Raw genomic sequence first — 12,061 nt, 5'->3', positions numbered from 1 at the left:
GCAAATGTAGAGTGGACTAGAAGCGACGTCTATTGATATCCGTCACCGGGTGAAGCTATAACCGTATCAACAAAGCTCCGCGGAAACTTCTGGCATTGCAAGAGCTGTATGGGCATATTATTAGTTAAGTTCAATCTATTCGTGGAAGGACTCCGAAGGGATTTTGATATTCCTAATCAGGGAAACCTTAATATTAACGAATATGGGCAGAAAAGAGTAGAAGAAGGTGGACTGAGAACCTATACACTTATCTTTACAATGCCGTAGAATTGGTTGTATTTTAAGCTCATCGACGATGAATTCGCATTTTCACGATAATTGTATGGAGAACTTTGGGGGGCGCCAGTAGTTCTATAATGAAATCAGATGATAGTATATATACTAGCATGATTCGCTACTATATTAATTTGGAGGTTCACTTGTTTGATTGTATACATCATGTTGAGCTCTGAGGTCGATATCTAAGTTATGTGTGGGTTTAAATTTAAACAAGTATCACAACTTTTCGTTGAACCTCGATTTCTTCCTCTTTCCTACCTCCCCCCCCCCTTCTTCCAACCTTTGCAATCCCACACATCTCCCTTTACTTTGAACAACTGCTCAGGCTCATCTAGCACTTCCAAGGTCAAGATGGATTATACCGTCAATCATTCACCAGTCGTCAAAGACGACGACAATTCATCCTGCGCGAGTCTTGAAGATTCTATCTTCTCTGTTTCAGATGCTGGGACCGAGATTACTTGCGACCTGCGAAAAATTCATTTTCGAATCCAATATCCACGAATCCTGCCATTGACTCAGCCCCGACTCTTGGAGTTCGATTCTTTCTTTCGCGTTCCATTCTACGATGACGAGGTAGCCGATGTCGCTGAAGAACCCATCGGACCATTCTTCCAACATACGTTGGGTGTTACCGGGTGGTTGGCTATCGCTGTATGTACTTACATATTGCCTTCTGCATTCTCGATCATCGATTTCCATCAATTGTTTATCTTTAAGCTGATGACAGTATCAATGATAGTATATAAGCCCAGCCACTAGCCAATGGGAGCAAAAAGCCGTTTTACACCCAAATACCGGCTACAGCAGTTTCCATCAGGTTCCTGGCCAGCTCGCTGAAGAAGTCGCAAGCTGGAGTCCTCTCTATGTGGATGTTCATCTCCAATTCCGCATTCCCAAATTTTATGAGCTTCTTCAACTCTCAGATGCACTCTGGATTGTTTGGTTTCGAGAGCACGAATGGGCAAACTATTTCCACGAAATGAAACTTGAGCTTTCATCAATCCTCCAAGAGGCCGAGGCCATCGCATCTGTCGTTTCTTCATGTGTTTGGCTAACTGTCGGAGTCCGTCTTCTCCGATTAGCCGATGTTGAAATGGGACGTTGGTATCGTTTCGGCTGCATGGAAGTCGGAGAAGTCGCTGCTCAAAAGTGCTTGATCGGATTGTTGCTTTTGTCATCAATCACTGGGAAAATAGGAAAATTGCTGTCCTCATGACTATTGTCTTCGTTGGCGTGGGCATTTCTGCTGGGCACCACTTTGGCTTGCTCAAGTTGCGGGAAGCTGTCGGTGAGGTATTTTATCTTGATTGGGCGTAAATATTCTGTCTTGCAGAATTCTTATTATCAGACTGCTATCCATACTGTTTTGTTTCTCCATCTCATTTGGATAATACTTTCGAATGCGCTTTCTCGGATTTTTGAACAAAAGACTATCTGGAGCTTATGTCTAACTCTGACTATCAAAATCCCTCTCACACTTCCTTTTACATTCTGCCACTAACAGATTTACTGGGCGCCACGCAAGCAATAAAATTAACCCATAATTGTAATTATAATTAGGGTATTGAAGTTCAATCTACCTTTCTTAGTAGTCAAAAGTATATCGATTAAGCCAATAAGTACTTTCGTAGCATACGCACATATGATATCAACATATCAACATGATTATTTAGCTACCGAGACATGTCGACACTGCATATACCAAGTTAGCATTATAAGCCCGTTAAACTTGCGTTTTATATATATTGGTGGAACCTTTGAACAGTATGTCTGTAGATTGTTTTCGTAGACATCACTGCCGAGGTATCGTGATATCATAACTCGTAATTTTTTCTTCCCTTCCCCTTCCCCCTTCGAATTCCTCTACTTCCCTCCTTGTCTCTCCTCATCAACCTCTTCCTTCTCGAGCTCGCCATCCCGTTTCCATCACATTCCATCATATCTGCCTACATATAACATTATCATCATCATCTTCAAAGCCATCAACATGTCATCCATCCCTATCGTTTTTGCTAGCGGATCAATTCCAGCTGAAGGCATTATTGCCCCTCCTCCCAAGTTAGTAGTTGAAGATTCGTCCTCTGAATCAGACAGCGATTCAACCTTCTCTAGCAATAGTGACGACACTGATGTCACAGTTGAACTGTGCATCATTACCATCCCGTTCATCGGGCAAGTTCGGTCGGTTCGCAAAGTTAGAGTTCCAGCTCCATTCCTTGACAACGACATCGTTCGTCTTTTCAACCCAATCATGGGATGATTTTTCGAGGACGCGCATGCGCGAATGGGCCGTATGTGCTTCTACGTAAGTAGCTTAGCTTTTCCCAACGTATCAAATCAATTCCATGTTACTAACGAATTGTCATGAGATATAGTATAGAGAACACGGAATTTGTACTTATGGCATCTGTTTCATCCACCATCCATTGGTTCTTGACACCCGTCCATGACAAATTCGATCGATCGAACAAATGGCAGCGGAGCATGGTAACGTTGGGTTCGAAGTTAGATGCGTTTTCACTTGGTACATTCAACCAGGGAATGTCATCAAGGGTGTCGCCACGGTCATTGCGATCTCAATATTCAATGACATTCTCCTGTGTATCTTTCTGATGGTTCTTGGGAAGGACCCTCAGATGATGATCACGGAGGCGGTTGTGACCTGGCCATTCACCGCTCTCATGCTCGCACTTGCCTGCCAATTGATGGTTAGAATCCATACTGTCGAGATTCAAAACAAATTTATATTATGTGGCATTTACTGTGCGTGCATGGGTTGACCGCATAGAAAGTGATGGAAGCTTAATGCGATGGTGGGGGACCCCGAAGTGTGGAAAAAATTATTTGCATCTCGATCGACGCCAGCTCTTGGGGATTACCAAAGAGGAGGGACAAAAAATCTTGCTTGCTTACATCGTTTGAATTTGATTTTTAAAAATTGTTATCCATTGCTATATTTTAATGCAAGTTTTTGTTTTAGGCATTGTTCCTTAAACCCACACTTCCTTCGATCAAAGAATCAAAGCAAATCACTTCTGGATCTTCACCAGTTGCTGGAGATTCTTTTGCGGGCTGGTTACCCATTTGTTCTTGGGATTTCGTCACGGCAAGCACGACGAAGGCTGTTTGCACCCGCAAAGCGGACTTACCTTTGCAGTTTGACGACGACGAGGAAAATGAAGAAAATGAAGGTCGTGTAACCTCACGACTTTGTTCGAATTGCATTGTGTTCTTTTTTTCCTTTTTTGGTTTGATGGGAATACTCTTTCCACCGTTGTGTCTGCTTTTATGCTATTGAATTAAAATTGCAACATTTTCTGTTCCGCGGCCGTTTAAAGGATTCCTCTTGTATTCTGCCACTAAGAGCTAGCTCTGATATTAATTGTGAGTTCTGGGTAATTCCTGTTATTTGGAAGACCTCTGACTCTGTCCGTAATTCTGGATTGCGAATGAATTCGTAGTTAGTGTATATACTTCGCTAAACGGATTACTTAGGATTCCATAGAGAAAATCCAGACCCCGTAGAAGCCAACGATATAGATTCGTGACTCCAGCCTCATATTTAAGGGGATCCTGTTTTTATATGATATGTTTCTTATAAGCTTATAAGAAACAGATGTGCGAGATCTTTTAACAATCGTAATATTATTTAAGGTCGCTGGTTTTATATGTACAGGTGGATGACATCTGACAGCCCGAAGCAGGCATTTGTACAGCCCACGTAGTCTTGTGTTGCGAATACTGTCAAGGGAAAATCTGCAATATCATATGGGTAATTATTTATGCCCACGACGACTAAACATCATCGTGAGTGGAGATTTTAAGGAGTTGGAATTATAATTTGAAATTGAAGAACGTGGCTCCCATCTTGAGATGCATGAGCTGATGAATGCATACGCGTCATGACCATGCCAATGGTCGTCCAACTCCTCTCTTTGACAGCGAGCGACCAAACCATGGCGCCTCTTCGGCATAATAAGATAGCATAATTTAAGATATCTTGATAAGAAATTAAGCAGCCGGAGACTGTATACCTGTCGACATCGTGAAGTTTACCTCAATTTGTGTTCGGGTTGAGGTTGAATGCGAGGTTGAATGGTTGAATGTGTTGGTGGGGCTATGGGTGAGTGACGGACAACCCCGGCAGCACAGGACAGGCACAGAAGACCCCCTGAGAGAGGCTCGCCGCGACACCCGGAAATTAACCACACCGACGACTCCCCGGGAGCTTTGGACGCCAACGACATCATCCTCCCATTCGGTACCGCAAGTGCAGCCATCGACCCGTTTCAAGCTGAGGGCTTCGGCACATTTTCTGACCCTAAACTCCTTGGCCCTTGGAACGGCATCTTGTTACCTTTCACAGCTTGCGTAACGGAACACGAACGGGGAATTGGGTTTGGGCTTCATTTCACTGCAGCACACAAGACACCTGGCTTATTACCTCCCTTCCTTTGTCGCTTCTCACGACTACGACGACTGCCACGAAGACGACAGCTTTCCTACCCATAACGAATCCAATATTTGGGTTATTTGCATTGATGCTGCTGCTAACGGTTTAGGTGCCGGCTGAGTTACACGCTTCCTTAAAGCCTGCGCCTGCTATCCCTTCGTTAAACCACCCGGAACTGGCGGGACAGCCATTCCTTCTGATGTCGAATCCAGAAGGCAAACCAGCTCTCCCAGAGGGCGAGAGCATCAGCATTCCCATTGGGAAAACTTCATCGGAGAAGGAGGAGCCGGTAGGGTCCATAGACGACTATGAGGAGGTATCTATTGACCGCGATGTAGCGGATGAGCTGCCACACGGTGAACAGACCCAACAGGGGATAACCAAGGAGGTCCCCTCAACGACAACGGATGCCGAAGAAACTGTCACAGCTTCCGTACCCGAAATTAATACGATACCGGAAACCACAAATACTCCGAATGGCCGGGGGGGAGAAGGATCCGAGCTGACGGTTGTAGAGCCAGAACCGTTACCGGAGACCGGGGAGGTGGAAGTGCCTCGAATCGATGTCGAGGAAGCTACCACCAGACAGGAGGAGTTGACACAACCAACATCAGAACCCTCAGAGACCAAGGAATTGGTGACCGAAGAAAAGCCGACGGAGCCAGTAGTGGAATCCGAAGATGCTCAGGGAGAGCTGGCACAGATTACGGAAATTCCGTCAAGTCCACCACCCCAGATCGTCACATCGTCGGAGCCATCATCATCTCAGCCATCCTCCCCAGCAGCTCGACCTGGCTCTTCGGCTTCCTCGCTTCCATCCAGAACTCCAAATCCGACTCCCGCACAAGCTCAGCCTATCCGCTATAACCTCCCAAACACCGTCTTTATTGTCCAATCTCTCGAGATAATCTCTGCCAGCCGCGATGCCAGGCGGCGTGCTGACCTAGCAGAGGCCGCACGCCGTGCGCTTGAGGCGCTCAAAGATCTAGCACCATACGCCCCAGATCCAGAAGTAGTCTTTGAACCCCTAAGGCTGGCATGTATGACCCATACTACCACCCTAGTTGTCGCGGCCTTGGACAGTATCGACAAACTCATATCATACGGCTACTTTACAACCAACCACTCCTCCATAAGCTCGACCCCGCTTATAGAACGAGCAATTGACACAATAGCCAGCTGCTTCATTGGCGATGTCACGGACGACAAAGTGCAGATGCAAATCATTAAAGCTCTGCTCTCTGCCGTGTTAAATGACAAGTTCATCGTCCATGGCGCTGGTCTGTTGAAGTCTATCAGACAGATCTACAACATCTTCCTATTAAGTCACAATGCTGCGAATCAGACAGTAGCACAAGGTGCCCTGACTCAGATGGTGAATGTTGTATTCGAACGGATGAAGACTAGGATTGCCGTTCGGGAGGCGAGGGCCGAATTGGGAGGTCTGCAACACCAAGATGTTGGAGGTAGTACGACCACTGTTGGTGCTGCGATGAGTACGGTTGATGGTGGGGAGGGAGATGAGGAGAGTAGCGCCGGGGACACACAATCTCAAGTGAACGGATCCTCTCCGCAGTTGGCGACACCAGGCGAAAAGATCACACTCCAAAGTTTTGAGCACCGAAAAAGTTTCGACGATGAAAAGATTATGGATAATGCCCCAACAACGGTCACTATCGGCCGCCCACAAAGCAGCAACAGTGTCGGAAACCAAACAAACGTCCACCCGGAAGTCTCTGAGCAGGACCTGGAGGACGAAATTTTTACCAAGGATATTTTTCTTGTTTTCCGAGCCATGTGCAAGCTTTCAATCAAAGTTCTACCCCCAGAGCAAATCGCCGATCTCAAATGCCATGGGATGAGAAGTAAGCTGCTGTCGCTGCATTTGATCCTGACGATTCTGAAGCAGCATTCTGTTGTGTTCACAAATCCACTCGTTACGATCCGTGGGAGCGGAACCGAGCAACCGACGCAGTTCGTACAAGCTATTAAGCAGTATCTCTGCCTCTCTTTGAGTAGAAACGCGGCTAGTGCGGTGCCGTGGGTGTTCGAAATGTGCAGTGAGATATTTTGGTTAGTCGTGAGAGATATGAGAAGTGCGCTGAAGGTACGATTCGGAACTCGGGAATATAAGAAGTGATCCATACTAACATGCACCCAGAAAGAACTCGAGGTGTTCATGAAGGAAATCTATCTCGCAATTCTCGAGAACAAGAACTCCACTTTGAACCAGAAACATTCAATCCTAGGCCTCTTCGAGCGCATTTCCTCCGACCCAAAGGCACTGGTCGAGATCTATCTGAATTATGATTGTGACCGCGCCGCCCTCGACAATCTTTTCCAACGGATAATGGAACACATCGCAAAGGTAGCCGCGTTGCCGGTTCATATGAGCAGTGTGCAACAACAAGCATACATTGATAACCACCCAAGGCGTGGAACGGATGGACACTATCATCTTACTCACATTCCACCCTCGTTCGCCGCAGCTTCTATCGGCGCAGCGCCACCCCCGGGTCACCAGACCGACGGTCTATACCCGCAGGAATATATCCTGAAACGTCATAGCATAGAATGCCTAGTCGAAGCTCTTAGATCTCTCGTATCGTGGTCTCAAAAGGGAATTGAAGCTGCTAGTGCGCAGGAAAATTCCCGCGAGTCTCTAGAGAATCGGGATTCCTTCGAGCACACACCGTCACGGGGACTTAGTGGTCCGGGGACCCCACAACTCGAAATCGACCGTCGAGTTTCCTCTAACTCCGACTTGAATAGCCTGGCCGTCTTCGATGACCCAAGCCAATTTGAGAAGTCGAAACTTCGAAAGAATGCGCTAAGTGATTGCGCTCGCAAGTTTAACACTAAGCCGAAACACGGTATCAAGGCGTTAATAGAGCAGGGCTTCATCAAGAGCAAAGAACCTCGTGATATCGCCGAATTCTTGTTAAGTTTCAATAGTATCCTCGACAAAGGCAAGATTGGTGAATATCTCGGTGAAGGTGATGAAGAGAGCATCAACATCATGCACGCTTTTGTCGATCTCCTCGACTTTACCCGAACGCGTTATGTCGATGCGCTACGTCGCTTCCTCCAGACCTTCAGATTACCCGGTGAAAGTCAGAAGATTGATAGATTGATGTTGAAATTTGCGGAACGGTATATCTCTGGGAATCCGAATGCGTTCGCGAACGCTGACACGGCTTACGTGTTGGCGTATTCGGTGATCATGTTAAACGTGGACCAACATTCGACGAAGATCAAGAAGAGAATGAAGAAAGAGGACTTTGTCAAGAATAATCGGGGTATCAACGATGGTGCAGATCTACCAGAAGAGTACCTTCATGGTATATTTGACGAAATCTCGCAAAACGAAATCATCCTAGAGGACGAGAAGGATGCCATTCGGGAAAGTAAGGAGGCCAATCAGAAGAATGCTGGGCTAGCGGCTGGAATCGGGCAAGCGTTGGCCACCGTTGGAAGAGACTTACAAAGAGAGGCATACATGCAAGCGTCTGAAGAGATGGCAAACAAAACAGAGCAGTTGTTCAAGACATTGTTACGGTCTCAAAGGACGAGTTCGAAGAAGACTAATACTACAATACGCTTTGTCAACGCATCGAGCTTCAAGCATATTGGACCGATGTTTGAGACTGTTTGGATGTCGTTCTTGAGCGGTCTGAGCGGTCCTACCCAAGATTCCCAAGATTTGGAAAGCATTAGGCTTTGTATGGAAGGATTCAGGCTTGCGATCAAGATCAGTTGCCTGTTCGATCTGGAACTACCGAGAATATCCTTCGTTGGAGCGTTGACACGATTTACTCAGTTGAGCAACCTGAGCGAGATGAAGCCAAAGAATGTGGAAGCATTAAAAATTCTCCTCGATGTTGCGCAGACAGAGGGAAATCTTCTCAAGTCTTCATGGAAGGATGTTTTGTTGGCTGTCAGTCAGCTTGAACGGTTCCAGTTGATTTCACAGGGCGTTGACGAAGGTTCGTTGCCGGATATGAATAAGTCTCTGAGGGCATCGACCACGGGCGACGACCGGCGTACTTCTTTCCACTCTACCCGTTCTTCCAAATCGATCCGACACAAAATGTCCAACTACTCCGCTGATGTTGCCGAGGAATCACGAAGTCGAGAGGTTGTCATCGCAGTGGACAAGATCTTCGCCAATAGTTCGAAACTGAACGGTGATGCTATTGTTCATTTCGTGCGTGCTTTGTGTGAGGTCTCGTGGCAAGAAGTACAATCCTCTGGGTCGAGCGAAAGTCCCCGAATGTTCAGTTTACAGAAGCTTGTAGAAATCAGTTTTTACAACATGAACCGTATCAGATTTGAATGGTCTAATATCTGGGCCATTCTCGGGGAGCACTTTAACAATGTTGGATGTCTTCCGAACACGAGCATAGTGTTCTTTGCGTTGGATTCCCTACGACAGTTGAGTATGCGCTTCTTAGAGATCCAGGAGCTGCCGCATTTCAGATTCCAAAAGGACTTTTTGAAACCTTTCGAGCATGTTATGGCGAATAGCTCGCACGCAAAGGTGAAGGATATGGTGCTGCAGTGTTTGAATCAGATGTTACAGGCAAGGGGTAATATGATCAAATCCGGCTGGAGGACTATGTTCGGCACTTATAGCTTCGCGGCGAAGGAGCAGTATGGTATGTGATTTTATTAATTCGCAGCAGTGTAAACCTAATCACTAACTTTGTCTAGATAACATTGTTGAATTTGCCTTCAAATCTGTGCAGTCCATCTACAAGGAGAGGTTCGGCGTAATTGTTGCACAGGGCGCCTTCTCCGATCTGGTCGTCTGTCTTACAGAGTTCGCGAAGAACCTAAGATTCCAGCGCATTTCGCTGCAAGCAATTGAGATACTGAAGACGATCGTTCCCAGGATGCTTGATACACCGGAGTGTCCTCTGTCTCCAAAATCAGCCGACTTCGACCACACTAACAGCAATGGTTTTGAGAACGGAAACAGCATCGAAAGCGTCATGGGCAGCGGCAAATTTAAGACGGCAAAGGAGGATCCGATGGTCAAATTTTGGTTCCCGGTTCTCTTCGCCTTCCACGATGTTCTCATGACCGGCGAAGATCTAGAAGTCCGAAGCCGAGCCTTGAATCATCTCTTCGATACCCTTGTCTCCTATGGGGCCGCATACCCCGAGCCGTTCTGGGATCTCGTGTGCCGCCAATTGCTTTTCCCGATCTTTATGGTTTTGAAGAGTAAGAGCGAGATGTCGCGGTTCAATAATCATGAGGATATGACGGTGTGGCTGTCGACTACTATGATTCAAGCGTTGAGGAACCTGATACAATTATTCACACACTTCTTCTATAACCTATCGCGGATGTTGGATGGGTTCTTGGAGCTTTTGATTACATGTATCTGTCAGGAGAACGACACAATTGCGCGGATAGGTAGTTCTTGTTTGCAGCAATTGATCTTGCAGAATGTGAAGAAGCTGCAGAAAGAGCATTGGGGCAAAGTTGTGGGTGCCTTTGTAGTGCTGTTCGAAAGAACCACAGCACATCAGTTGTTCAGTGCTGTTAACAACGTCTCTACGGCGGTACCGGGTGGCGCGCCAGGCATACTTAATGCCGGTTCGATGGAAGAGGAAAACGAGCTCAACGACACAACCGTAGACACGGGGGGTCTAAAGATCGATGGTCTGGAGACTCTCGAGCAGAAAGAAGCAGCCGCAACCCTCGGTGGTGAAATAGAGCCCGAGCCGGAAAACACAAATGTTAACCCGGAGACCCCGCAAGAACAACAACTAGAAGATTACCGCCCTACCCAACAGGTACCCCAAATCGCCGTCTCCGTCAGCGCCGCCCGAAAACGCTATTTCGCCCGAATAATCACCAAATGTGTCCTCCAAGGCCTAATGATTGAAACCGTCTCAGAACTATTCTCCAATGACGACGTCTATAACCTCATCCCATCCCCCGAACTCCTACGACTAATGTCGTTGCTCAAGAAATCCTTTGCATTCGCGCGAAAGTTCAATAATGATAAAGAACTAAGGATGAAATTATTCCGCGACGGATTTATGAAGCAGCCACCAAATCTTTTGAAGCAAGAAAGTACGAGCGCTGCGACGTATATTTCGATTTTATTTAGGATGTTTGCCGATGATAAGTCCGAGAGGCGGGAGAGTAGACGGGATGTTGAGGAGGCCTTGGTACCGTATGTTTCCCCTTAACGCCCCGTACAAAATCTACTATTTCAAGAGATACTAATGATGTACATGTAGATTATGCATCGACATAATCCACGGCTATGTAGTCCTAGACCGTGAAACACAACACAGAAACATCCTTGCCTGGCAACCCGTTGTAGTGGATGTAATGGACGGGTACCTCGCATTCCCCGATGCGGACTTTGAAAGAAACATCACAGCCTTTTACCCCGTTGTCGTGGAGCTGCTACGACAGGACCTCAGTGAAGATATGAGACGGTCATTAATGGGGATTTTGAGAAGAGTCGGGGAGATGAAGCTGGGGGCTAAAACTGTGGAAAGTGGAGCTAACGGCGGAGGTGGGGCGGCTGCGAACGGGCGAAGGAGGGCGGGGAGTGTAATGAGCCGGTAGATTTTTATTTCATTGGTTTTGTTTAACACAAAAGAACTAGATCTTTGGATGAATGATCGTTCCTTTCTTCTTTCGAAGTTTTTGTTTTTTTTCGATGGCAAAGTTTATAGCTAGCTAGCCTTCTTGTTTTTAGTACTTTAGGGAATTTAGGAAAAAGCGAAGCGCTTACGTTTCTTTTCTTCCCTCTCGCATACATCAAGCTGTTGAATCTTTTCTCTCTTCTCTATATTTGTACATAATACATAATTTGGATAAGCCTTTAAATCCATGGCTGGTTCATTGATATTCCCCTTCTTTTTATCTTGTCCGGCAATGGTTTTTATGTATAGAATGCGCAAGTTCCCTCTCATATTCAAATACAATATGGTCACGTGAATCCGAAGGGTTGTTGGATATTTGGGGTTAGATGTGTTGCTTCCACCGATTTGAAAGTGACATCTCGAAACATCTCAAGATGCAAGTACAGGATGGGTGCGAGACTACACATGATGCACTTGTACGAAAGAAAGATCGGTTGAATTAAAGAGAGAGAAAGAAACGATCATTTATAATAATAAATCTTGTATAACAGCCCCTTATGCATTATCCCCAAAGGTTTGAAGGCATCTAGTAAAACCAACAGCTCGAAAACCTCTCCCCAAGTATCAAATGACCTACTTACCCAAGTAGGAATACATTAAGCCCCCTTCAAACTTCCGATCCCCTTTGTACATGAATTTTCTTCTTCTAGGT

At 46.2% G+C, this 12,061-nt stretch overlaps 2 protein-coding genes across 2 annotated transcripts; both read left to right on the top strand.

The window, feature by feature from the left end:
* Positions 1-630: 630 nt before the first annotated feature.
* Positions 631-1,498, top strand: DFL_009868 (uncharacterized protein; the record flags this gene model as incomplete). The annotated part of the gene is made up of 2 exons (XM_067639817.1): positions 631-933; positions 1,022-1,498. The coding sequence occupies 2 exons, from the start codon at positions 631-633 to the stop codon at positions 1,496-1,498; spliced, it is 780 nt and encodes a 259-aa protein (XP_067487568.1).
* A 3,436-nt stretch (positions 1,499-4,934) lies between these two features.
* On the top strand, positions 4,935-11,329 carry DFL_009867 (uncharacterized protein; the record flags this gene model as incomplete). The annotated part of the gene is made up of 4 exons (XM_067639816.1): positions 4,935-6,842; positions 6,897-9,393; positions 9,449-10,925; positions 10,993-11,329. 4 exons carry the CDS (start codon positions 4,935-4,937, stop codon positions 11,327-11,329), a joined length of 6,219 nt encoding a protein of 2,072 aa, XP_067487567.1.
* Between the last annotated feature and the right edge of the window lie 732 nt (positions 11,330-12,061).

The sequence above is a fragment of the Arthrobotrys flagrans genome, assembly GCF_004000055.1.
Source record: "Arthrobotrys flagrans strain CBS H-5679 chromosome Unknown unitig_1, whole genome shotgun sequence".
Classification (NCBI taxonomy): Eukaryota; Fungi; Ascomycota; class Orbiliomycetes; order Orbiliales; family Orbiliaceae; genus Arthrobotrys; species Arthrobotrys flagrans.
This window is presented reverse-complemented; position numbering and strand designations above follow the sequence as displayed.